At 49.1% G+C, this 27258-nt stretch overlaps 1 protein-coding gene across 1 annotated transcript in view; it reads left to right on the top strand.

Moving 5' to 3' along the window:
• Window positions 1-27258, top strand: part of lama4 (laminin, alpha 4) — a 300723-nt gene that overhangs the window by 93490 nt on the left and 179975 nt on the right. Inside the window, exons 7-11 of the mRNA XM_072499415.1 lie at window positions 9792-9972; window positions 11041-11127; window positions 13182-13333; window positions 16185-16295; window positions 20709-20820. Of these exons, the coding sequence (XP_072355516.1) occupies window positions 9792-9972; window positions 11041-11127; window positions 13182-13333; window positions 16185-16295; window positions 20709-20820 (643 nt within the window). The remainder of the gene's footprint in view (window positions 1-9791; window positions 9973-11040; window positions 11128-13181; window positions 13334-16184; window positions 16296-20708; window positions 20821-27258) is intronic.

Genomic DNA, 27258 nt, shown 5'->3' with positions numbered 1-27258 from the left:
TCTCCCTTCCGAGACTTCGGCAACCGGCGGGGGGCGGGATTCACGGCGGCCAACGGCCATTCTCCGACCCTCTGGGGGGTCGGAGAATGACGCCCATGGGGAGAAAGCAGGAACAGGGGCGGAATTCTCCCCAAACGACGCGATGTCCACCGACTGGCGCCGAAAACGGCGCCAATCAGACGGGCATCGCGCCGCCCCAAAGGTGCAGAATGCTCCGCATCTTTGGGGGCCGAGACCCAACATTGAGAGGCTAGGCCGACGCCGGAGGGATTTCCGCCCTGCCAGCTGGCTACAACGCTGACATCCACTCCACAAAGTGAAATATTGCGCAGGTATGCCCTGTCCATAAAAAGTGGGGAAAATCCAACGTGGCTGATTAATCCCAGTTGAATCCACAGAAGTTCTCATGGAGTGGCTATCATATCCAAACTGGAGAGGATGAGCTCCAAGTTCAGTGCTAAGCCTTGGGCCAGACATTTACATGTTCTTCAACAGCGACTGGAATATCTCTGGCAGGCTGGTCAAAGCACCATGGGCGCGATTCTCCAAAATGGAGATTAAGTGTTCGCGCCGTCGTGAACGCCGTCACGTTTCACGACGGCGCGAACAGGGCCCGGGCATGACCTATTCTGGCCCCCACAGGGGGTGAGCACGGCGCTGGAGTGATTCACGCCACTCCAACGTCCTTACACGGCGCCGAATGGGTGCCGCGCCAACCCACGCATGCGCATTTGGGGCGCGCCATCCTGCGCATGTGCGGGGAACTTCTTTTTTTTAAATAAATATTTTATTGAAAATTTTTGGTCAACCAACACAGTACATTGTTCATCCTTTACACAATATTATAACAACACAAATAACAATGACCTATTTTATAAACACAAAATGAATAAATAATAAATAACAAAAATGAAAACTAACCCTAATTGGCAACTGCCTTCTCACAAGTAACACTCTCCAAAAATATAATTTAACAGTCCAATATATAATTATCTGTCGCAACGACCTATACATATTATACAGTATATATTAACAACCCTGAGAGTCCTTCTGGTTCCTCCTCCCCCCCCTCCTCCCCCCCCCCCCCCCTCCCCGATCCTGGGCTGCTGCTGCTGCCTTCTTTTTTCCATTCCATCTATCTTTCTGCGAGGTATTCGACGAACGGTTGCCACCGCCTGGTGAACCCTTGAGCCGACCCCCTTAGAACGAAGTTAATCCGCTCTAGCTTTATAAACCCTGCCATGTCATTTATCCAGGTCTCCGCCCTCGGGGGCTTGGCTTCTTTCCACATTAACAATATCCTGCGCCGGGCTACTAGGGATGCAAAGGCCAAAACATCGGCCTCTCTCGCCTCCTGCACTCCTGGCTCTTGTGCAACCCCAAATATAGCCAACCCCCAGCTTGGTTCGACCCGGACCCCCACTACTTTTGAAAGCACCTTTGTCACCCCCATCCAAAACCCCTGTAGTGCCGGGCATGACCAAAACATATGGGTATGATTCGCTGGGCTTCTCGAGCACCTCGCACACCTATCCTCCACCCCAAAAAATTTACTGAGCCGTGCTCCAGTCATATGCGCACTGTGTAATACCTTAAACTGAATCAGGCTTAGCCTGGCACACGAGGACGACAAGTTTACCCTGCTTAGGGCATCTGCCCACAGCCCCTCCTCGATCTCCTCCCCCAGCTCTTCTTCCCATTTCCCTTTTAGTTCATCTACCATAGTCTCCCCTTCGTCCCTCATTTCCCTATATATATCTGACACCTTACCATCCCCCGCCCATGTCTTTGAGATCACTCTGTCCTGCACCTCTTATGTCGGGAGCTGCGGGAATTCCCTCACCTGTTGCCTCGCAAAAGCCCTCAGTTGCATATACCTGAATGCATTCCCTTGGGGCAACCCATATTTCTCGGTCAGCGCTCCCAGACTCGCGAACTTCCCATCCACAAACAGATCTTTCAGTTGCGTTATTCCTACTCTTTGCCACATTCCATATCCCCCATCCATTCCCCCCGGGGCAAACCTATGGTTGTTTCTTATTGGGGATCCCCCAAGGCTCCAGTCTTTCCCCTATGCCGTCTCCACTGTCCCCAAATCTTCAGTGTAGCCACCACCACCGGGCTTGTGGTGCAGTTCCTCAGTGAGAACGGCAATGGAGCTGTCACCATAGCCTGTAGGCTAGTCCCCCTACAGGACACCCTCTCTAATCTCTTCCACGCCGCTCCCTCCTCCTCTCCCATCCACTTACTCACCATTGAAATATTAGCGGCCCAATAATACTCACTTAGGCTCGGTTGTGCCAGCCCCCCCCCTATCCCTGCTAGGCTGTAAGAATCCCTTCCTCACTCTCGGGGTCTTCCCGGCCCACACAAAACCCATGATGCTATTTTCAATCCTTTTAAAAAAAGCCTTCGTGATCACCACCGGGAGGCACTGAAACACAAAGAGAAATCTCGGGAGGACCACCATCTTAACCGCCTGCACCCTCCCTGCCAGTGACAGGGATACCATATCCCATCTCTTGAAATCCTCCTCCATTTGTTCCACCAACCGCGTTAAATTTAACCTATGCAATGTGCCCCAATTCTTGGCTATCTGGATCCCCAGGTAACGAAAGTCCCTTGTTACCTTCCTCAACGGTAGGTCCTCTATTTCTCTACTCTGCTCCCCTGGATGCACCACAAACAACTCACTTTTCCCCATGTTCAATTTATACCCTGAAAAATCCCCAAACTCCCCAAGTATCCGCATTATTTCTGGCATCCCCTCCGCCGGGTCTGCCACGTATAGTAGCAAATCGTCCGCATACAAAGATACCCGGTGTTCTTCTCCTCCTCTAAGTACTCCCCTCCACTTCTTGGAACCCCTCAACGCTATCGCCAGGGGCTCAATCGCCAGTGCAAACAATAATGGGGACAGAGGGCATCCCTGCCTTGTCCCTCTATGGAGCCGAAAATATGCAGATCCCCGTCCATTCGTGACCACGCTCGCCATCGGGGCCCTATACAACAGCTGCACCCATCTAACATACCCCTCTCCAAAACCAAATCTCCTCAACACCTCCCACAAATAATCCCACTCCACTCTATCAAATGCTTTCTCGGCATCCATCGCCACTACTATTTCCGTTTCCCCCTCTGGTGGAGCCATCATCATTACCCCTAACAGCCTCCGTATATTCGTGTTCAGCTGTCTCCCCTTCACAAACCCAGTTTGGTCCTCGTGGACCACCCCCGGGACACATTCCTCTATTCTCATTGCCATTACCTTGGACAGGATCTTGGCATCTACATTTAGGAGGGAAATAGGTCTATAGGACCCGCATTGTAGCGGGTCCTTTTCCTTCTTTAAGAGAAGCGATATCATTGCTTCAGACATAGTCGGGGGCAGTTGTCCCCTTTCCTTTGCCTCATTAAAGGTCCTCATCAATACCGGGGCGAGCAAGTCCACATATTTTCTATAGAATTCGACTGGGAATCCATCCGGTCCCGGGGCCTTTCCCGCCTGCATGCTCCTAATTCCTTTAACCACTTCTTCTACCTTGATCTGTGCTCCCAGTCCCACCCTTTCCTGCTCTTCCACCTTGGGAAATTCCAGCCGATCCAAGAAGCCCATCATTCTCTCCCTCCCATCCGGGGGTTGAGCTTCATATAATTTTTTATAAAATGTCTTGAACACTCCATTCACTCTCTCCGCTCCCCGCTCCATCTCTCCTTCCTCATCCCTCACTCCCCCTATTTCCCTCGCTGCTCCCCTTTTCCTCAATTGGTGTGCCATCAACCTGCTCGCCTTCTCCCCATATTCGTACTGTACACCCTGTGCCTTCCTCCATTGTGCCTCTGCAGTGCCCGTAGTCAGCAAGTCAAATTCTAGATGTAGCCTTTGCCTTTCCCTGTACAGTCCCTCCTCCGGTGCTTCCGCATATTGTCTGTCCACCCTCAAAAGTTCTTGCAGCAACCGCTCCCGTTCCTTACTCTCCTGCTTCCTTTTATGTGCCCTTATTGACATCAGCTCCCCTCTAACCACCGCCTTCTACGCCTCCCAGACCACTCCCACCTGGACCTCCCCATTATCATTGAGTTCCAAGTACTTTTCAATGCACCCCCTCACCCTTAGACACACCCCCTCATCTGCCATTAGTCCCATGTCCATTCTCCAGGGTGGGCGCCCTCCTGTTTCCTCCCCTATCTCCAAGTCTACCCAGTGTGGAGCGTGATCCGAAATGGCTATAGCCGTATACTCCGTTCCCCTCACCTTCGGGATCAACGCCCTTCCCAGCACAAAAAAGTCTATTCGCGAGTAGACTTTATGGACATAGGAGAAAAACGAGAACTCCTTACTCCTAGGTCTGCTAAATCTCCACGGGTCTACACCTCCCATCTGCTCCATAAAATCTTTAAGTACCTTGACTGCTGCCGGCCTCCTTCCAGTCCTGGACTTCGACCTATCCAGCCCTGGTTCCAACACCGTATTAAAATCTCCCCCCATTATCAGCTTTCCCATCTCTAGGTCCGGAATGCGTCCTAGCATCCGCCTCATAAAATTGGCATCATCCCAGTTCGGGGCATATACGTTTACCAAAACCACCGTCTCCCCCTGTAGTTTGCCACTCACCATCACGTATCTGCCCCCGTTATCCGCCACTATAGTCTTTGCCTCGAACATTACCCGCTTCCCCACTAATATAGCCACCCCCCTGTTTTTCGCATCTAGCCCCGAATGGAACACCTGCCCCACCCATCCTTTGCGTAGCCTAACCTGGTCTATCAGTCTCAGGTGCGTTTCCTGTAACATAACCACATCTGCCTTAAGTTTCTTAAGGTGTGCGAGTACCCGTGCCCTCTTTATCGGCCCATTCAGCCCTCTCACGTTCCACGTGATCAGCCGGGTTGGGGGGCTTCCTACCCCCCCCCCCTTGTCGATTAGCCATCCCCTTTTTCCAGCTCCTCACCCGGTTCCCACGCAGCTGTATCTCCCCCAGGCGGTGCCCCCCCACCCATCCCCTCCCATACCAGCTCCCCCCTCTCCCCAGCAGCAGCAACCCAGTAATTCCCCCCTCCCACCCCCCCCCGCTAGATCCCCCGCTAGCATAATTACTCCCCCCATGTTGCTCCCAGAAGTCAGCAAACTCTGGCCGACCTCGGCTTCCCCCCGTGACCTCGGCTCGCACCGTGCGACGCCCCCTCCTTCCTGCTTCTCTATTCCCGCCATGATTATCATAGCGCGGGAACCAAGCCCGCGCTTCTCCCTTGGCCCCGCCCCCAATGGCCAACGCCCCATCTCCTCCACCTCCCCTCCTCCCCCCAGCACCACCTGTGGAAGAGAGAAAAGTTACCACATCGCAGGATTAGTACATAAAACTCCTCTTTCCCCCCTTTTTAACCCCCCTCTTCGCCCCCCACATTCGCCCCACCACTTTGTTCAAACGTTCTTTTTAATAACCCGCTCATTCCAGTTTTTCTTCCACAATAAAAGTCCACGCTTCATCCGCCGTCTCAAAGTAGTGGTGCCTCCCTCGATATGTGACCCACCGTCTTGCCGGTTGCAGCATTCCAAATTTTATCTTCTTTTTATGAAGCACCGCCTTGGCCCGATTAAAGCTCGCCCTCCTTCTCGCCACCTCCGCACTCCAGTCTTGATAAACGCGGATCACCGCGTTCTCCCATTTACTGCTCCGAGTTTTCTTTGCCCAATCTAAGGACTATTTCTCTATCCTTAAAACGGAGGAATCTCACCACTATGGCTCTGGGAATTTCTCCTGCTCTCGGTCCTCGCGCCATCACTCAGTATGCTCCCTCCACCTCCAACGGACCCGCCGGGGCCTCCGCTCCCATTAACGAGTGCAGCATTGTGCTCACATATGCCCCGACGTCCGCTCCCTCCGCACCTTCAGGAAGACCAAGAATCCTCAGGTTGTTCCTCCTTGCGTTGTTCTCCAGTGCCTCCAACCTTTCCACACATCGTTTCTGATGTGCCTCATGCGTCTCCGTCTTCACCACCAGGCCCTGTATGTCGTCCTCATTCTCGGCTGCCTTTGCCTTCACAACCCGAAGCTCCCGCTCCTGGGTCTTTTGTTCCTCCTTTAGCCCTTCGATCGCCTGTAGTATCGGGGCCAACAGCTCTTTCTTCGTTTCCTTTTTGAGCTCTTCCACACAGCATTTCAAGAACTCTTGTTGTTCAGGGCCCCATGTTAAACTGCCACCTTCCGACGGCATCTTGGTTTTTGCTTGCCTTCCTTGCCGCTGTTCTAAAGGATCCACTGCAATCCGGCCACTTTCTCCTCCTTTTTTCATCTGTATCCAGGGGGGATTCCCTTCTGGTTTACCGCACAGTGTTTTTAGCCGTCAAAATTGCCGTTGGGGCTCCTATCAAGAGCCCAAAAGTCCGTTTCACCGGGAGCTGCCGAAACGTGCGACTCAGCTGGTCATCGCCGCACCCGGAAGTCTTCGTGCGGGGAACTTCTTATGCACGACAGCCCCTCACCAACATGGCGCTGGTGTTCGGGGGCCGTCCGCAGAAGGAGGTAGGCCCGGGGGGGGGGGGGGGGGGGGGGGGGGGGAGGCCGATCCGCTGATCGGTGGGTCCCGATCGCGGGCCAGGCCCCATCGCAGGCCCCCCCCGATGAAGGAGCCCCCCTCCCCCCCACAGGCCACCCCCGCCCCCAGCATTCCTGCAGAGTTCCCACTGGCAGCAACCAGGGGTGGACGGCGCTGGCGGTAACCTGTCGTGTCGTAGCGGCTGCTCGGCCCATCCAGGCTGGAGAATAGTGGGGGCCTGTGTGAAGCGCCTCAATTGTCCTCTAGGCGGATTCTCCGACGTGCGCAGCGCAGACCACGACGAAGAGAATGGCGGGACGGCGTTGGACTGGCGACGAGCGGGAAAATGACGTAAACATCGATTCCCCGGTACGGCGCGGCATGGGAGAATCGCACCCCACACATTTTATTGCGTCTCTTCATCAGCCTTTTCCTATCCTGGAGCCCTCATTGGAGTTCACTATAGTGGAACTTGTGCAAACCTTGTTCTCTGGCATGTTGGCACCTGCCCTGCCTATTTCACTTGCCTTGTCTGCAGGCTACTCATGCCTGGTGACTCACCATATGCAGATCCCACCTCGCTGCTATCCTCTAAATAATAATAATCACTTATTGTCACAAGTAGGCTTCAATGAAGTTACTGTGAAAAGCCCTGAGGTATCCTCAATAATGATGCTTAGAGATTAAACTGTAAAGAAGGCTTTATTAGGCTAATAACTATGCTACAGATTTGGACGAGAGCTGACTGCTATACAGACCATGAGGCAGGCCTTTATGTATGGCTCCCAGATGGGCGGAGCCAGAGGCGGAGTCCCCAGGGTTCCAAGCCTGGTCTTAAAGGGGACATCACCTTACATGATGATAAGGCAGTAACCGTTCATCACAAGCCCCTAGTCGCCACAGTCCGGCACCTGTTCAGGGAGGCCGGTACGGGAATTGAACCCACGCTGCTGGCATTGTTCTGCATTATTTAGCCAACTGTGCTAATCCAGCCCTAGTATGCATGATGCCAGTATCTGAGTTAGTGGCTGTGTGTACAAGACTGACTAATGGTTTAATCATCATTAGTCTCTTCTGCTTCCACTTCTTGCTTCTGCATCACTGCTGAGCTAGGTGGTAGTTTTGGCTATCTAACTGGAGGGAGACACAAGCGTCGGTTTGTGGAAAGGAAGAGATGTATGATTATACCATGTTCCGATAGGGGATCAGCAGAGATTGAGGAATAAGGCAGAAGTGAGATATGAGAAGGAGCTTACCATCATCATCAGTGGTTTCAGCCCTGCTGCTGGCCATAGCCTCAGTCATAGACACTTTAATGATGATGAGCAGCAATCTGCCACTGAGGTAAGAACAGTCTCCCTAACAGCACTATAAGTATACTTACACCAAATGGACTGCAGCGGTTCAAGACAGCGGCTCACCAACACCTTCTCAAGGGCAATTAGGGATGGGCAATACATGCTGGTCTAGCCAGCGAAGCCCACGTCGCATGAACGAAGTAAAAAAAAACTGTTGCCCACCAATTAATTTTTGTTGCCTTTGATTCTGCACCACACTGACAGGCAAGGGAGAGGAAAATGGGTCAGTGAGTGTAGTGCAATGTTTGGGTATTGTGTCTTTCATGATGAATGGCTGCCAGTGTGTACAGGCAGAGAGGTCTTGGTATGAGGCTGGCAGCAAAGCCTGCAACCTTCTGTTGACCTCTAGAACAAGGCCTCCAATGTTGCATTGGAGGCCATCCTCTTCCATTCCGACATCTCCTTCAGGTCAAAGTCACATCTGCAGAGAATTTCATCATCTGCTCCAGCCAAAGTTCCATCCCACACCCCATCCCCCACCCACCAACTTTTAAGAGGTACCAGCTTGCTATTCTCTCCCGAATTTGCACCCACTACTCCGGGATGTAGCCACAGAACTGTATGCCTAGCTGGCTGGCCGTGTGCTTCATTCATGCAAATAAACAGGCAGAATGAACAGGCATGCTGCCTGTATCGAAATGAACAAACGCATGTTAACTGTGCATCACGGTCCGTGCACCCATTTCCAGGCCATATCCTATTCCCCCCACGGTCTTATTGTTTTATAAATTATGAAAAAAATGAATCAGGAAATGACCTGCACAAAATCACTGATAATGTTTTTGTGTAAATCTGGCTCAAGTTAATAAATTTTAAGTTAATAAAGGTTGGTGGGATTCTCCGGTCTGCCAGCCGCGTTTTTCTGGGTGGCACACCCTCACCAGCAGCAGGATTCCCCCTTCTCACCACCTGCCAAAGGGATTTCCCATTGTGGCCTCCCCACACTGCAGTAAACCTGTGGGCCTGGGTGCGCTGCTGGCGCAATGGAAAGTCCCGCTGGCGGAGAATCCAGCAATAGATTTCAATAATATTAATAATCTTTATTGCCACATGTAGGCTTACATTAACACTGCAATGAAGTTACTGTGAAAATCCCCTAGTCGCCACATTCCGGCACCTGTTCGGGTACACTGAGGGAGAATTCAGAATATCCAAATTACCTAATAGCACGTCTTTCGGGACTTGTGGGAGGAAACCGGAGTTCCCAGAGGAAACACACGCGTACAGGGGGAGAACATGCAGACAGTGACCCAAGCTGGGAATCGAATCTGGGACCCTGGCACTGTGAAGCAATAGTGTTAACCACTATGCTACCGTGCTGACCTCGCTAGAGTTTAGAAGGGTAGGAGGCGATTTGGGCAAAACATTTAAGATCCTGAGGGATATTGACAGGATGGATGTGGAGAGTATGTTTCCTCATGTTGGAGAATCTAGAACCAGGGGTCACTGTTTTAAAATTAAGGGGTCACTCATTTGAGACAGATATAAAGAACAAGGAACAAGAACAAAGAAAAGTACAGCACAGGAACAGGCCCTTCGGCCCTCCAAACCTGCGCCGACCATGCTGCCTGTCTAAACTAAAATCTTCTGCACTTCCGGGGTCCGTATAAATGAGGAGATATTTTTTCTCTCAGAGGGTCATGAGTCTCTGGAACTCTCCTCTTCAAAAGGCAGTGGAAGAAGAGTCTTTGAATATTTTCAAGGCAGAGGTAGATAAATTCTTGACGAACAAGAGGGTGAAAGGTAGGCGGGAATGTTGGGTTGAAGTTACGATCAGATCAGCCATACTCTTATTGAATGACGGAGCAGGCTCGAGGGGCGATGGGCTACTTCCTGCTCCTTTGGCTAAGTACATTATTATTTTCAATTGTTTTATATTGTATTCCTTTTTTACAGATTGGTTACTATGGATACAGCAGTTGTTCTGGATGTTTGAGATGCGAATGTGCTCTGGCTTCCAAGGATGAATATTGTGACCCTCTGAGTGGACAATGTCAATGCTTACCCGGAGTCACAGGAAAACTGTGTGACCGCTGTCTGTATGGGTTCTGGAACTATGGACTAAATGGGTGCCAGAGTAAGTTAATTCCATCACATTTATCGGAAAGAGAGAAAGAGAAAGGCTTTAGTGACAATATCAAGCAACAAAGAAAACAAGAGGGTGAAGGAAGTTTAAAAAAAAAGGAGAAAGGAAAGAATTTAAAGTGAGCACTCTTTTTGTGGCAGCTCAAAAACAACACATTGTGTGAAGCAGGTTGAGACATCATGGGCGAGATTCTCCAACCCCCCCGCCGGGTCGGAGAATTGCCGGGAGCTGGCGTGAATCCCGCCCCCGGCGGCTGCCGAATTCTCCGGCACCGGATATTCGGCAGGGGCGGGAATCGCGCCGCGCCGGTTGGCGGGCCCCCCCCCGGTGATTCTCCGGCCCGGATGGGCCGAAGTCCCGCTGCTGGAATGCCTGTCCCGCCGGCGTGGATTAAACCACCTCTCTTACCGGCGGGACAAGGTGGCACGGGCGGGCTCCGGGGTCCAGGGGGGGGCGCGGGGCGATCTGGCCCCCGGGGGGTGCCCCCACGGTGGCCTGGCCCGCGATCGGGGCCCACCGATCCGTGGGCGGGCCTGTGCCATGGGGGCACTCTTTTCCTTCCGCCTTCGCCACGGTCTCCACCATGGCGGAGGTGGAAGAGACCCCCTCCACTGCGCATGCGCGGGGATGCCGTGAGCGGCCGCTGACGCTCCCGCGCATGCGCCGCCCGGCAAAGTCAGTTTTGCGCCAGCTGGCGGGGCTCCAAAGGCCTTTCCAGCCAGCTGGCAGGGCGGAAATCAGTCCGGCGCGGGCCTAGCCCCTCAAGGTTAGGGCTCGGCCCCTCAAGATGCGGAGGATTCTGGACTGATGCCGGACTGATGCGCGCTGTTTTTGGCACCAGTCGGTGGACATCGTGCCGATTGCGAAGAATCCCGCCCCTTAATCTGATAACACAGTGTGTGGTTGCAAGCAGTATTATTAATTCGTACAGAAATAGACCTTAGTATTTTTCGCTGTGCTGTTTAATAAAGATGTTGCATGCATTTCATAGTTCAAACTCATCAAGTCTAGAAACATGAGCTATAATTTCAGAAGTTCACTTGTTTCCCTCACCTGCAGGGTGCAAATGTGAAGGGCACTGTGACAGTGAGACAGGAGAATGTTTGTCAGCACCCACTGAGCCCCCAACCGACTGCTCTGTTGTCAGTAAGTATCTTCATGCAACTTAAGCCTGACAGCAATAATTCCAGGTGTCTCCACTGAACCCAGGTTGTGATTTCCCACAACTTTGTTGTTAAAATAGGATAATGCATGACATCCTACAGGCAATGGTGACCTTAAATACAACAATGTGCCTCCCTTTTCCAGCAAATTATGTTGGCTTTGCCCGTACAAGACTGATCCACCAATCATGTGGTTTGCAGCGCACTCCAACGCATGATATGATTATCCGAACATTTATCTACACTTGAAATTCAAATAGCATGTTCCTGGCTCCTCTCCCACCCCCCACCAACATTAAAAACCCACCAGTAGGGGACCATGAAATTCTGCCCTTGTGTGTTGTCATGTGAGCTCTGCATTATACTAGTGCATAACATTCAGACTTATCAAGTGCTTGCAATGTTTAGTAACTAATTTAGCTGGATTTTTTATGATTTAGCATATCATTAGGACTCATCAATTACAAATAGTCATATAATTTATATTAACTAATTAATAATACATGTGAATCATGAAAAGATTTAGGGTGACATCTGATCCGTATGGATATTTTTCTTTGGTGGGGAGTTAAAGATCTTTGAGTAGATTTATTGTCTGTCCAAATCAGAGCAACGCAGGATTAATTGCTAAGATCAGACTAGTCATATTTTTGAACAATATAAAATAGATGGGATTTTAAATAATTTATTCAACTTTTTGTTCTTACTCCTTTTCCTGTTGTAGGCATCTTCCACTATCGTGCCCATTATCCAGACATGTTTTGAGTCAGTGTGGCCAGGCTTCTCAATTATAGTAGCCTTAGAGGAAACCCCAACCTTGTTCTCACTTGGTGTCACCCAATAATTATTCCCTTCCTAGCAATGAAGACTGGGTAACCTGGCTGATTTTCCCCTGTCTAATCAGGGTAAACAGAATTATTGTGGGGCTGTGGTTTGCATCTCTACCTGTTAGCCAGAAGTTCTGCATTTGAGTACAGTCCCAAGATTTGATGGACACAGAATGTGGTGGTCATAGCATGGCCAAACATGTTGATTATCAACATCTAAATTCTTCCAATACCCAAATCACAGGCAGTAAGCGTGAGACATTTTCCTGTTGTCATCTGCAAAAGGCAACAGCAAACCACTACAGTACCTTGCCAAGCATGACCATGGACCAACACAGTGCTATGGTACAATGGTTAGCAGTGCTGTCTTATAGCTCCAAGGACCAGGTCTTGGGTGACTGTCTGTATAGAGTTAGCATTTTCTCCCTATGTCTGCTTGGGTTTCCTCTGGGTGCTCCGGTTTCCACCCACAATCCAAAGATTTGCAGGTTAGGTGGACTGACCATGATATATTGTCCATTAGTGACCAAAAGCTTAAGTGGGGTTACTGGGTTACAGGGATAGGGTGGGGGTGTGGGCTAAAGTAGGGTGCTCTGTCCAAGGGCCGGTGCAGACTCGATGGGGCAAATGGCCTTCTTCTGCACTGTAGGGACTCTATGATTCCAAGACAGAGAATCAGGGTTGCAGAACCCAATTGGATTGCATAGGATATAAAAACACAGAAACAGGCCATTTAGCCCAACAAGTCTATGCCAGTGTTCATGCACAATTCAAGCCTCCTCCCACATTTTCAAATCGAAAATCGGCCATTGTAACCCACCATTCCCTTCTCCCTCAGGTGATTGTATATTTTCCCCTTAAATGCATCCACCCTGCTTGCTTTAACCTCTCCCTATGGTGGCAAGTTCCATATTTTTACCACTGTTTGGGTGAAGATGTTTTCTTCTGAATTCCTATTGGATATCTTGGTGAATATCATACGTTGGTGGCCTCAGTTTAAGCTCTCTCAAAAAACCTTTCATAGTTTTAAAGACCTGTCAAATTACCTCTTAAACTTCTTGTAAGCTCAGCATTTCTTGTCACCCCCCCCCCCCATTTGACCCTCGAGTTCCATCACCTTTGAAAGTCAAGCTGCAAGGCCCGGTGCTGTTCCTGATGACACTTTAAAATATTTGCCTCTAATCCTACATCTGTTCTATTATTTCACTAGGATGTGACAAATGTATCTGGGACTTAATTGAAGACCTAAAATTATCGGGATCATCACTGGAAGAAGCTAAGTCCAGTGTTCTAAATGTTATTACTGGAGATGCCATTAATAACCGCTTGGAAAAAATCAATTTCACAGCAATCCACTTCAATGTGAGTGCTAATAATAATAGTCAACTACATTTGGGACTCTCAATGAATTGTTTTCATAATTTTTATATTTTTTGTCCCAATTACATATTTTACTGCCGATGAATGAGTGAGGAAGGAAATAAACTTTAAACATAGACATATAATTGTGGAAAATGTTTACATTTTTCCATCAGATAGAATTTTTCTTGTCTTAGCAGATAGTTTTGGACAACTTTTATTTGGAACAGTTAGATTGAGACAGAGAAGAGCAAAAGTTAAGGGAAATGGTGCGATCAACTGCGTTCAGTATAATTCACTCACTCCTTGAGGATCGACGATTGCTAACCATGGCTCTTCATGCATCTCTATGTTGTGATATAACCTTGGGCAAGGGAAGGGGGCAGCTCACAAGAATTACCTGAGCTGATGTAGAAACTGAACCCATGCTAATGGTGGTATCACACTTTAGCCAACGTAGCTAATTGGCCCCTCACAACATAATTAAGCTGCGCAATGAAAAGTAGCAAACTTGTGTGCATTTTTCTTACAAATACAGGTCATCTACAGAACACAACTTGCCAATGCATTTCCATTTTACAGAATTCATTAATTATGTGACCAAGAGGATGCCTCTTTTCTCTGGTTCCTAGTTCATTAAATCTATTAGAAATAGCATAAAAACAATTATGCTGGAATCTGAAATAAATACAGAAAATACTGGACAATCACAGCAGGTTTGACAGCATCTGTGCAGAGAGAAGGGAGCTAATGTTTCGAGTCTGGATGACTTTGACAAAGAGTCATCCGGATTCGAAACATTAGCTCCCTTCCCTCTGCACAGATGCTGTCAAACCTGCTGAGATTTTCTGTTTTTGTATTAGATAAAGCAGTTGGGGTGAAGGGGATTAAAGGATATGGGGGGAAGATGAGATCAGGCTATTGAGTTGGATGCTCAATCACTATCATAATGAATGGCAGAGCAGGCTTGAAGTGTCGAATGGCCTCCTCCTGCTCCTACTTTCTATGATTCTTTGTTTCTATTATTATATGTGAATTTGCCCAAACCTACGATACTTTTGGCTCCCAAAATGTCCTTTTCATTAGCTTCCTGCACTGACCCATCCAGGTTTGTGAAGACAATTGTGCAGATTGGCAGGCACCCATTTCACGTACCACTACAAATGCCCAATTTCCTCACTCATGCTCCTGGAAGCTCCAGTGCCTGGTTGCTAATATAGGGATGTGGGGGTGCAGGTGTGGGTGGGGACGTGTGCTCGGTGAGGTGCATGGGCAGGGATGCCCAGACCCAATCTGGAGACCTTATACAGGCTCCTTTCCAACACAAGGATGTCCATAATCCTACAAGATCCTAAGGATGGGATTCTCCCATCCTCCCATCCCAACGCGAGTTTTCCGGCAGCAGATGTGGCTCATCATTGCCTGCTGGCGGGATCTTCTAGTCCTGCCACTGGGCAGGATTCTCTGTTTAGAAGACTAAGGTGTTGACGCCAGGACTGAATTGTGTGTGGTTTGTGTTCCCGTGGGGGGCGCTATTTGGTAAGAGAGTCAGGACATGCAAATGGGTGAGCACTCTGCCAGAGCGAATTGAGAGCAATTCCCAGCCCAGCAGACATTGTAACCACTGGGTCTGGCGGTATTGCTAAAGATCCTGGCAGCTTGAGCTGTTTTTAAGCACTCTACTTACCACACACTCACTGCAGCCACCAAGATGGCTCACAGAAGACCTGCACCCCCCCCCCCCCCCCCACCCCCCACCCCCTCCCCCTGCCCCAGGTTCGGGAGTCCAAGGTGGACCCCTAGCTCCATTCCAGTGAGGAGTAGAGAGAGAGACCTTGGGCGTCACACTCCGACCCCCCCGCCGGGTCGGAGAATGGCCGTTGGCCGCCGTGAATCCCGCCCCCGCCCCCGCCGAAGTCTCCGGTACCGGAGATTGGGCGGGGGCGGGAATCGGGCCGCGCAGGTTGGCGGGACCCCCCGCTCAACTCTCCGGCCCGGATGGGCCGAAGTCCCGCCCAGAAATTGCCTGTCCCGCCGGCGTAAATCAAAGCTGGTATTTACCAGTGGGACAAGGCGGCGTGGGCGGGCTCCGGGATCCTGGGGGGGGACGCGGGGCGATCTGACTCCGGGGGTGCCCCCACGGTGGCCTGGCCCGCGATCGGGGCCCACCGATCCGCGGGCGGGCCTGTGCCGTGGGGGCACTCTTTCCCTTCCGCCTCCGCCACGGCCTCCACCATGGCGGAGGCGGAAGAGACTCTCCCCACTGCGCATGCGCGGGAAACTGTCGGCTGCCGCTGACGCTCCCGTGCATGTGCCGCATTTCCGCGCCAGCTGGCGGGGCAACAAATGCCATTTCCGCCAGCTGGCGGGGCGGAAATCCCTCCGGCGTCGGCCTAGCCCCTCAATGTTGGGGCTCGGCCCCCAAAGATGCGGAGTATTCCGCACCTTTGGGCCGGCGCGATGCCCGTCTGATTGGCGCCGTTTTTGGCGCCAATCGGCGGACATCGCGCCGTTGGGGGAGAATTTCGCCCCTGCTTCCCCAGGGTGGGCCACAAACTGAAGCCTTGCCTCCTGAATATAGCCTGGGCCAGTCGTCACTGCTAAGCTCACCAGGTTGAGACAGCTGGTGATATGGAAGGGCTAAGGTCACTAGTGAGGCCTCTGAACTGAGATCAAGGTTAAACAATGTTCAGTCCTCTTTCAGCAGAGTTTCTCAGTGGCCACATTGCTTGTAACCATTGATGCATCTATTTCATCTGAACAGCAACCAGATTTAAAAGTTTCCAATTAAACCTAAAGTTATAATGTTTCTAGCTTAGTACCAACCTATTTATGATACATTCTTACAATGTAGACCCAGATTGCAGAGATGAGATTACAATTAAAATCGCAGAAATTTAAGACAGAAGATATTGAAGCAGCAATCATGAACCTCGTTTTTGATCTCAACATGTTGTCTGAAAAGGTGAGTACCTTTGATTTGACTTGAAGAGAATTTATTTTGTTGTTCAGGTGACATATCTTGTTAAGTTTATAGGTCTTACTAATTAACTTCATTTCAAATAATACATTGTTATAATTCATTAAATACTCATCTTTCCTCATTTTCACTCACGTCTATTCAATAATTTGGAGAATTAGTCACAGCTCTAGTCTTTGTAAACTTATTGAAAATTAATATTGTATAGGTACCTCATGCTTGCTTCTCAGTAACATTCTGTAAACTTGGGTGATGCAGCCCCAGTGAGCACCCTGTGCTCACCACTCACAGCAGAGAAGCTGAACATGGGTTCTGAAAAGGGTTCCACTCCATTAAAATGCAGATTGAGTGCAACTATGCTGGGACCACCATGTCAGTGAATGTATGGTGGTTTGGCAGCAGCCACAATATCTTTACCCTTTGGCAGTCTGTCAACTTGGACTGCGCAGAAGTAAGGGCTCCTTTCTCTCCTCTGCCACCAGCAGATGAGGACAATGTGTCTACAGTGAGAACCATGTCACTACCAAGAACAAGAAGAATCAATCCATTGACTTTCTCTGCCAAGGCAACTTTGAATGGCCCTATCAGCAGAGCATCTCTCCAAAATTATGCGGTGTGTTGCATCCTCTATATGCTCACTACTATGAGGGTGCAGCCTTTATCACCTTACTTGTAGAGGCTATCTCAGGAGGAAGCATGTCAGATCACATCACCCTGGATGGGCTACCAGTGTATACCTAATTAAACTGAGATTCCCTTCAGACATCAATTCCCCAACTTTCAATCCAGCTGCCATGGATCAGCACAGCATCCTCTCGGTCAAAATCCAGCAATAAAAACCTCCAACAAAATAATTTTCCATAGTAACTTTAGCTAACAACATATTTAGAACTCACTTGGGACCGTGCCCTCCTTTGTCGAAAAAAATATATGTCCTTTTCCCCTGGCTTGACTACAGCCCACTTGTGTCCGCTGGATTTTCACATGCTGACTCAATGCTGGCCATTAAGGTAAGCACTATGGGTGTCAGATTAAGCGATGATGGCTCTTCCTCAAAAGTCTGTAGCAGTTCTTGTCTTTTCACATGAAACTTCAGTGACTGTCCAGTTCTTGGGTATCTGAAAGCAGATAAAGAAGAGGATCAGGCTGAGGAAAGTGGAATGAGTTGGAAAGAAAGACATCCTAAATTATATGATCTGCAGCTTATACTTCATGCCAAATCAGAATGAGTATGAGGGGATATTTAAATAGAACCATAACACAGGAACATAAACATATTCTTGAATGTTCTCAGCATCACAGGTTGCAATAGCCTTTTTCATAGCCACCCATGATGATGAGTACAATCTCCCCCAGTGGACTTAGGTGCCTATCGCTTTCACATTTAAGTCTAGTCCCTTGAAGAATAACACTGAATGTGTTGCACTATGTTGGGTGATGTATCTGTCATAGCTGAATAGTGAGAGGGATGTAGAGGCTGCAGGAAGTGGGTATGGGTCTGGCCTTGTTGTGGTTGTGTGAGGATGAGGTGGTGCATCTGAATTTTAAGCCTGAGATCTTACTGCTAGGTATTGCAGATGAATGAAAGAGGAAAGTGTGTTGCATTGAGTAGTGTGAGTCATTGGTGGTGTGCTTGGTAGAGGATTTCCTGTGAAGAAGCATTCCTGACCTTGGCCACCTCTGTGAGGTCATTGAACTTTTTCTGATTCTGATGCCAGGTCCTCGGGGACAGGGTGTGGAAAGTTGCCTTCCAGAATAGGTACTTCCGTTCCATTCCCAGTGGTGCTTGTGAACCTCCTTGCCTCAGATGCATTTTGGCTCTTTCCTGCTGTCAACTTCCTGGACTAGGGTCTCCAACATTGCATCTGAGAATGTGGAGCTCTCTCTCTTGACTTATTTTATTCTTTCACGAGACAGGAGTATCGCTGGCCTTATTTTTAATTGCATTCTTATTGCCCATCTCTAATTGCCACTGGTAGTGAGCAACGTTCTTGAACTGTTGCAGTACATAGTGGAGTAGTGAACCCCACAGTGCTTTTAGGGAGAGAGTTCCAGGATTATGATGCAGCGACAGTGAAGGAACAGTGATATTGTTCCAAGTCAGGATGATGAGTGACGGAGGAGAACTTGCAGGTGGTAGTGTTCCCATGCACCTGCTCCCCTTGTCCTAAGTGGTAGAGGTCACAGGTTTGGAAGGTACTTTCAAAGGAGCCTTGTAGAGTTGCTGCAGTGCATCTTGTAGATGTTGCACACTACTGCCACCATGCTTTGGTGGTGGAGGGAATGAATATTAGTGGATGGAGTGCCAAGCAACCACCCTGAATAGTGTCAGTTTCTTGAGTGTTGTTGGAGCTGTACTCCTCCAGGCAAGTGGCAAGTATCCTGTCTTGTGCCTTGTAGATGATGGGGAATCAGGACATGAGTTACTCGCCACAGAATTCCCAGCCTCTGACTTGCTCTTTTAGACTCAGTATTAATATGACTGGCCCAGTTCAGTTTCTGCTCAATTGTAACTGGGATGTCAATAGTGGGTGATAGAGCGATGATAATCCCATTGAAAGTCAAGGGGAGATGGTTGGATTCTCATTTGTGGGAGATGTTAAATGCCTGGCGCATCTGTGGCACAAATGTTACTTGTCACTCATCAACCCAAGCCTGAATGTTGTTCAGGTCTGCTAAACCTGTCCATGGATTGCTTCAGTATCTAAGGAATTGCAAATGGTACTGAACACTGTGAAATCATGAGCGAACATCCCCACTTCTGACCTTATGGTAAGGGGAAGATGATGGATGAAGTAGCTAAAGACGGTTGGGCCTGGGACACTTCCTGCAACGATGTCCTGGGATTGAGAAGATTGACATCCAACAACCATAATACTATTCCTTTGTGTTAAGTGTGACGCCAACCAGTGGAGGCTTTTCCCCCTGATTCCCATTGACTTCGGTTTTACCAGTGACCCCCAATACCATACTCAATCAAGTGCTGCCTTGATGTTAAGGGCAGTCACTCGCCTCACCTCTTTAGTTCAGCTCTTGTGTCCATGTTAGAACAATGCTTTAATGAGGTCAGGAGCTGAGTGGCCCTGGCAAATGTAGGCTTACATTAACACTGCAATGAAGTTACTGTGAATAGCCCCTAGTCGCCACATTAGTGAGCAGGCTATTGCTGAGCAAGTGCTACTTGATAGCAATTGAAGACATCTTCCTTCATTTTTCTGATGAGAGAGATTCAATTAATGGGGCGGTAATTGGCCAGGTTAGATTTTTCCTGCCTTTTTTTAACAAGTTGTAGTGGAACAGCTTGGTGAGGGGTGCGGCAAGTTCTGGAGCACAAGTCTCCAGAACTATTACTGGAATATTGTCAGGGTCCGTAGCCTTTGCAGTGTCCGGTGCCTTCAGCTGTTTCTTGATATCACGTGGAGTGAATCGAATTGACTGAAGACTGACATCTGTGATGCTGGGGCTCTCATGAGGAGTCCAAGATAGATCTGGCATTTCTGGCGAAAGATTGTTGCAAATTCATCAATCTTGTCTTTTTCACTGGTGTGCTGGGCTTCCCCATCTTTAAGAATGGGGATATTTCTGGTCTTTCTTTCTCTTGTCCACCAAAGTCCACCAAAATTTATAACTCGATGTGACAGGACTACGGAGCTTAGACCTGATCCATTGGTTGTGGGATCGCTTAGCTACAAGTCTTGGACGCTGCTTTCACTGTTAGGTGTGGGCGACATGGCTGCACAGTGGGTAGCTCTGTTGCTTCACAGCTCCAGGGTCCCAGGTTCGATTCCCAGCTTGGGTCACAGTCTGTGTGGAGTCTGCAAATTCTTCCTGTGTCTGTGTGAGTTTCCTCCAGATGTTCTGGTTTCCTCCCACAAGTCGCGAAAGATGTGCTGTTAGGTGAATTAGAAATTCTGAATTCTCCCTCAGTGTATTCGAACAGGCACTGGAATGTGGCGACTAGGGGCTTTTCACAGTAACATCATTACAGTGTTAATGTCAGCCTACTTGTGACAATAAAAATTATTTTTATTATTATTATCATCAAAGTAGCCCTGTGTTGTATCTTCACCAGGTTGACACCTCATTTTTCGGTAAGCGTGATTCTGCTCTTGGCATGCCCTCCTGCACTCTTCATTGGCTTTTGCTTCATTTGATGTCCCATTTAAAGTTGACATTTTTAAAATTTTAGATAATATTTGTATTTTCCTTTATACTCTGGTCCTCCTGTTATGAGAAAGGAATTCTTCATAGATACAGCAATATAAATAATTTTAATTTTAGCATTCTCAGTGCCTAACCCTGACTCAAATTCTTACAATAATATGCCTTCTAATTAATGATTACTGAATGGAATTTATTCTATCACATTAACCTATCAATTAAATTTTATTATTTTAGGAAAACATAACTGTCATGAATGCACAGCTATTTGACGAGGAAACAACTAAAATCAGTGGCCGTGCCAACCAGATCAATGTACAGATTATTAAAATAGCCAATTTGGTCCAAGGTAAAAACCTAATTTATTTTATTTGAAAAGCAAGACTGAATTCATCTGGAATATAATTGAAGTAAAACTGTTGATCATTTTCATCATGTAACATGATTTGTATTCAGAATTGATTTATAGTTCATGTGGATTGCTGATTCCTGCTTTAATTATAGCTATTAATAGTCATTTGGTGGTGTGGAACATGAGTACTTCTGAATAAAGACGTTGGGCGTCATTCTCCGACCCCCCAGCGGGTCGGAGAATGGCCGTTGGCCGCCGTGAATCCCCCCCTCCCGCTGGTTGCCGAAGTCTCCGGTACTGGAGATTGGGCGGGGGCGGGAATCGGGCCGTGCCGGTTGGCGGGCCCACCCGCTCGATTCTCCACCCCGGATGGCCCGAAGTCCCGCCAATAAATTGCCTGTCCCGCCGGCGCAAATTAGAGTACCTATTTACCGGCAGGACAAGGCGGCGTGGGCGGGCTCCGGGGTCCTGGGGGGGGCGCAGGGCGATCTGATCCCGGGGTGCCCCCAGGGTGGCCTGGCCCGCGATCGGGGCCCACCGATCCGCGGGCGGGCCTGTGCCGTGGGGGCACTCTTTCCCTTCCGCCTCCCCAACGGCCTCCACCATGGCGGAGGCGGAAGAGATTCTCCCCACTGCACATGCGCGGGAAACTGTCAGCGGCCGCTGACGCTCCCGCGCATGCGCCGCCCCGACATGTCATTTCCACGCCAGCTGGCAGGGCAACAAAGGCCGTTTCTGCCAGCTGGCGGGGCGGAAATCCCTCTGGTGCCGGCCTAGCCCCTCAATGTTGGGGCTTGGCCCCCAAAGATGCAGAGCATTCCGCACCTTTGGGGCGGCATGATGCCCGTCTAATTGGCGCCGTTTTGGGCGCCAGTCGGCGGACATCGCGCCGTTTGGGGAGAATTTCGCCCATGGGGCAGGATTCTCCGGCACCCCACCGGGCCGGAGAATACCAGGGGGCAGCCTGAATCCCGTCCTGACGGCAGCTGCCAGATTCTCCGGCGCCAGTTTTTCGGCGGGGGCTGGAATCGCGCCGCACTGGTTGGGGGCCGTTGGCATCGGCCCCCCCCCCAGTGATTCTTCGGCTTGTGATGGGCCAAGTGGCCGCCCATTTTCGGTGGGTCCCACCGGCGTGAAATACACAAGGTCCTTACCGGAGGGACTTGGCTCTGTGTGCGGCCTGCGGAGTCCTCGAGGCGGCACGGGGGGATCTGGCCCTGGGGGGGGGGGGGGGGCCACGGTGGCCTGGCCCGCGATCGAGGCCCACTGGCGGGCATGTGCCATGGGGGCGCTCTTTCCCTCCGGGCCGGCCGGTGTAATGGTCTGCCATGGCAGCGCGGAGAAGAACCGCCCTGCGCATGCGCTGGGATGACGCCAGCACACGCTGGCGCTCCCACGCATGCCACAACTCTCGCCGGCCGGCGGAGGCCCTTTGGCGGCAGTTGGTGCAACAACAACCCTGCCGGCGCCAGCCTAGCCCCTGAAGGTGCGGAGGATTCCGCACCTTCTGGGCGGCCCAACACCGGAGTGGTTCACGCCACTCCTCGGCGCCGGTACGGCCCGCCTGCTGGTTTGGGGAGAATCCCGCCCATGTTGTCGAAGCTTTTTCTCATGCACTCATCAGGATAATTCGCAAGAATACCAAATGCCAATACAAATTGTCCTGAAGAGTACAAGAGAAAATGTTTTGGCAACATGTCTTTTTTCAGAAATAGTCAAATTCTATAGCTATGAACTAAATAGTTCCACCTTGTCAGTTTATGCATGTGTGTTTGCAATTTCTTTCCTGGTATTCACAGTGGAATAGTTTCAACTCTTGCAGCAGCAGTTAAAACTTTTATAGAACATACAACAATGCAGCACAGGCCCTTCGGCCCATGATGTTGTGCCAACCATTTATCCTCATCCAAGATCAACCTAACCTACACCCCTTCAATTTACTGCTGTCCATGTGCCTGTCCAAGAGTCACGAATGGCTCTGACTCCACCACCTCTGCTGGCAGTGCATTCCACACACCCACCACTCTCTGTGTAAAGAACCTACCTCTGACATCTCCCCTATACCTTCCTCCAATCACCTTAAAATTATGTCCCCTCATGACAGCCATCTCGGCCCAGGGGAAAAGTCTCTGGCTATCCACTCTATCTATGCCTCTCATCACCTTGTACACCTCTATCAAGTCACCTCTCTTCCTTCTTCACCCAGTGAGAAAAGCCCGAGCTCCCTCAACCTTTCTTCATAAAACATGCCCTCCAGTCCAGGCAGCATCCTTGTAAATCTCCTCTGCACCCTCTCCAAAGCATCCACATCCTTCCTATAATGAGGCGATCAGAAGTGGACACAATATTCTGTGTGGCCTAACCAGGGTTAGAACAAAGAAAAGTACAGCACAGGAACAGGCCCTCCAAGCCTGTTCCGACCATGCTGCCCGTCTAAACTAAAATCTTCTACACTTTCTGGGTCCGTATCCCTCTATTCCCATACTATTCATGTGTTTGTCAAGATGCCCCTTAAATCTCACTATCGTCCCTGCTTCCACCACCTCCTCCGGCAGCGAGTTCCAGGCACCCACTACTCACTGTGTGAAAAGCTTGCCTCGTACATTTCCTCTAAGCCTTGCCCCTCACACCTTAAACCTATGCCCCCTAGTAATTGACCCCTCTACCCTGGGAAAAAGCCTCTATCCACTCTGTCTGTGCCTCTCATAATTTTGTAGACCTCTATCAGGTCGCCTCTCAACCTCCGTCGTTCCAGTGGGAACAAACCGAGTTTATTCAACCGTTCCTTTATAAAGCTTTTTGTAAAGCTGCAGCAAAACCTCATGGCTCTTAAACTCAATCGCCCTGTTAATGAAAGTCAACACACCATAGGCCTTCTTAACAACCCTATCAACGTGGGTAGCAACTTTGAGAGATCTATGTACGTGGACCCCAAGATCCCTCTGTTCCTCCACACTTCCAAGAATCCTGGCTTTAACCCTGTATTCAGCATTCAAATTCGACTTTGCAAAATGAATCACCTCACATTTATTTACGTTGAATTCCATCTGCCACTTCTCAGCCCAGCTCTGCATCCTGTCAATGTCTTGTTGTAACTTGCAACAGCCCTCAACACTATCTACAACTCCACCAACCTTTGTGTCATCGGCAAACTTACTAACCCACCCTTCCACTTCCTCATCCAAGTCATTTATAAAAATAGAGGCCCCAGAATAGATTCCTGCGGGACACCACTGGTCACCAACCTCCAGGCGGAATACTTTCCATCCACTACCACTTGCTGTCTTCTTTCGGCTAGCCAATTCTGTATCCAGACAGCCACATGTTTCTGTTTCCCATGTCCCCTGACTTTCTGAATGAGCCAAGCATGGGGAACCATAACAAATGCCTTACTGAAATCCATATACACCACATCCACTGCCCGACCTTCATCAATGTGTCTCGTCACATCCTCAAAGAATTCAATGAGGCTTGTGAGGCATGACCTGCCCCTCACAAAGCCTTGCTGACTATCTTTAATCAAACTGATTTTCACAATAATCATAAATTCTATCTCTCAGAATCCTTTCCAGTATTTTGCTCACCACAAACTAAGACTGACTGGTCTGTAATTCCCAGAGATTTTCCTTTTCCCTTTCTTGAACAGGGGAACAACATTCGCCTCCCTACAATCATCCGGTACTACTCCAGTGGAGAGTGAGGATGCAAAGATCATCGCCAACGGCACAGCAATCTCTTCCCTCACTTCCCGTAGTGACCTTGGGTATAATCCCGTCTGGCTCAGGGGACTTATCTATCCTAATGCTTTTCAAAATTTCGAGCACATCCTCCTTCTTAATATCAACCTGTTTGAGTCTATTAATCTGGTTCACGCTGTTCTCATGAGCAACAAGGTCCCTCTCTCGTGAATACTGAAGCAAAATATTCATTTAGGGCCTCTCCTACCTCCTCAGACGATAGGCACAAGTTCCCTTCACTATGCCTGATCGGCCCTACTCTCACTCTGACCATCCTCTTATTTTTCACACAAGTGTAGAACGCCTTGGAGCTTTCCCTAATCCTTCCCGCCAGGGCTTTTTTATGCACCATTCTCACTCTCCTAAGTCCATTTTTGAGTTCCTTCCTGTCTGCCTTGTAACCCTCTAGAGCCGTGCCAGGTCCTTGCTTCCTCAACCTTACGTAAGCTTACTACTTCCTCTTGACTAGAAACCACTGTTCTTGTCATATAAGGCTCCTTCAGCTTGTCATTCTTTCCTTGTCTCAGTGAGACAAAACTATCCAGCACTCGCAGCAAGTGCTCCTTAAACAACTCCCACATTACTGTTGTGCATTTCCCTGAGAACAACTATTCCCAATTTATGCTCCTCAGCTGCCACTGAGACATCTGACACCTGGCCTGGTTCGTTGCCAAGCACCAAATTCAATATGGCCTTCCCCCTAGTTGGCTTATCAACATATTGAGTCAGGAATCTTTCCTGTACACATCTGACAAAATCTGCTCCATCCAAACCATTTGCACTAAGGAGGTTCCAATCAATATTAGGGATGTTGAAGTCACCCATGACAACAACTCTGTTACTTCTGCACTTTTCCAAGATCTGCTGTCCAATCTGTTCCTCCATCTCTCTGCTTCTATTGGGGGGGACTATAGAAAATTTCCAATAAAGTGACTGCTCCTTTCTTGTTTCTGACTTCTACCCATATTGAATTAGTAGACAACCCTTCCGCGACTACCTCCTTTTCTGCAGCTGTGATGCACTCTCTAATTAACAGTGCCACTCCCCCTCCTCTTTTACCTCCCTCTCTATTCTTCTTAAAACATTAAAACATCCAAACCCCGGAACATCTAACAACCATTCCTGTCCCTGTGAAATCCATGGTTTACTAAAGCAGTTGAAACACTTGTCAAGAGGAAGAAGGAGGTTTATGTAAAGATGAGACGTGAATGGGTCTCATTCAGTTAGGGCGCTCGAGAGTTACAAGTTAGCTAAGGAGGACCTAAAGAGAGAGCTAAGAAGAGCCAAGAGGGAACATGAGAAGTCTTTGGCAGGTAGGATCAAGGATAACCCTAAAGCTTTCTATAGATATGTCAGGAATAAAAGAATGATTAGGGTCAGAGTAGGGCCAGTCAAGGACAGTAGTGGGAAGTTGTGCGTGGAGTCCGAGGAGATAGGAGAGATACTAAATGAATATTTTTCGTCAGTATTCACACAGGAAAAGGAAAATGTTGTCGAGGAGAATACTGAGATACAGGCTACTAGACTAGAAGGGCTTGAGGTTCATAAGGAGGAGGTGTTAGCAATTCTGGAAAGTGTGAAAATAGATATGTCCCCTGGGTCGGATGGGATTTATCCTAGGATTCTCTGGGAAGCTAGGGAGGAGATTGCTGAGCCTTTGGCTTTGATCTTTAAGTCATCTTTGTCTACAGGAATAGTGCCAGAAGACTGGAGGATAGCAAATGTTGTCCCCTTGTTCAAGAAGGGGAATAAAGACAACCCCGGGAACTATAGACCAGTGAGCCTTACTTCTGTTGTGGGCAAAGTCTTGGTAAGGTTTATAAGAGATAGGATGTATAATCATCTGGAAAGGAATAATTTGATTAGAGATAGTCAACACGGTTTTGTGAAGGGTAGGTCATGCCTCACAAACCTTATTGAGTTCTTTGAGAAGGTGACCAAACAGGTGGATGAGAGTAAAGCAGTTGATGTGGTGTATATGGATTTCAGTAAAGCGTTTGATAAGGTTCCCCATGGTAGGCTATTGCAGAAAATACGGAGGCATGGGATTCAGGGTGATTTAGCAGTTTGGATCAGACATTGGCTAGCTGGAAGAAGACAAAGGGTGGTGGTTGATGGGAAATGTTCAGACTGGAGTCCAGTTATTAATGGTGTACCACAAGGATCTGTTTTGGGGCCACTGCTATTTGTCATTTTTATAAATGACCTGGAGGAGGGCGTAGATGGATGGGTGAGTAAATTTGTAGATAACACTAAAGTCGGTGGAGTTGTGGACAGTGCGGAAGGATGTTACAAGTTACAGACGGACATAGATAAGCTGCAGCGCTGGGCTGAGAGGTGGCAAATGGAGTTTAATGCAGAAAAGTGTGATGTGATTCATTTTGGAAGGAATAACAGGAAGACAGAGTACTGGGCTACTGGTAAGATTCTTCAGAGTGTGGATGAGCAGAGAGATCTCGGTGTCCATGTACATAGATCCCTGAAAGTTGCCACCCAGGTTGAGAGGGTTGTTAAGAAGGCGTACAGTGTGTTAGCTTTTATTGGTTAAGGGATTAAGTTTTGGAGCCATGAGGTCATGTTGCAGCTGTACAAAGCTCTGGTGCAGCTGCATTTGGAGTATTGCGTGCAATTCTGGTCGCCACATTATAGGAAGGATGTGGAAGCATTGGAAAGGGTGCAGAGGAGATTTACCAGAATG

The sequence above is a fragment of the Scyliorhinus torazame genome, chromosome 4 (genome assembly GCF_047496885.1).
Source record: "Scyliorhinus torazame isolate Kashiwa2021f chromosome 4, sScyTor2.1, whole genome shotgun sequence".
NCBI lineage: Eukaryota > Metazoa > Chordata > Chondrichthyes > Carcharhiniformes > Scyliorhinidae > Scyliorhinus > Scyliorhinus torazame.
Note: the sequence above shows the minus strand (reverse complement) of the source record. Positions and strands in the feature narration are given on the sequence as shown.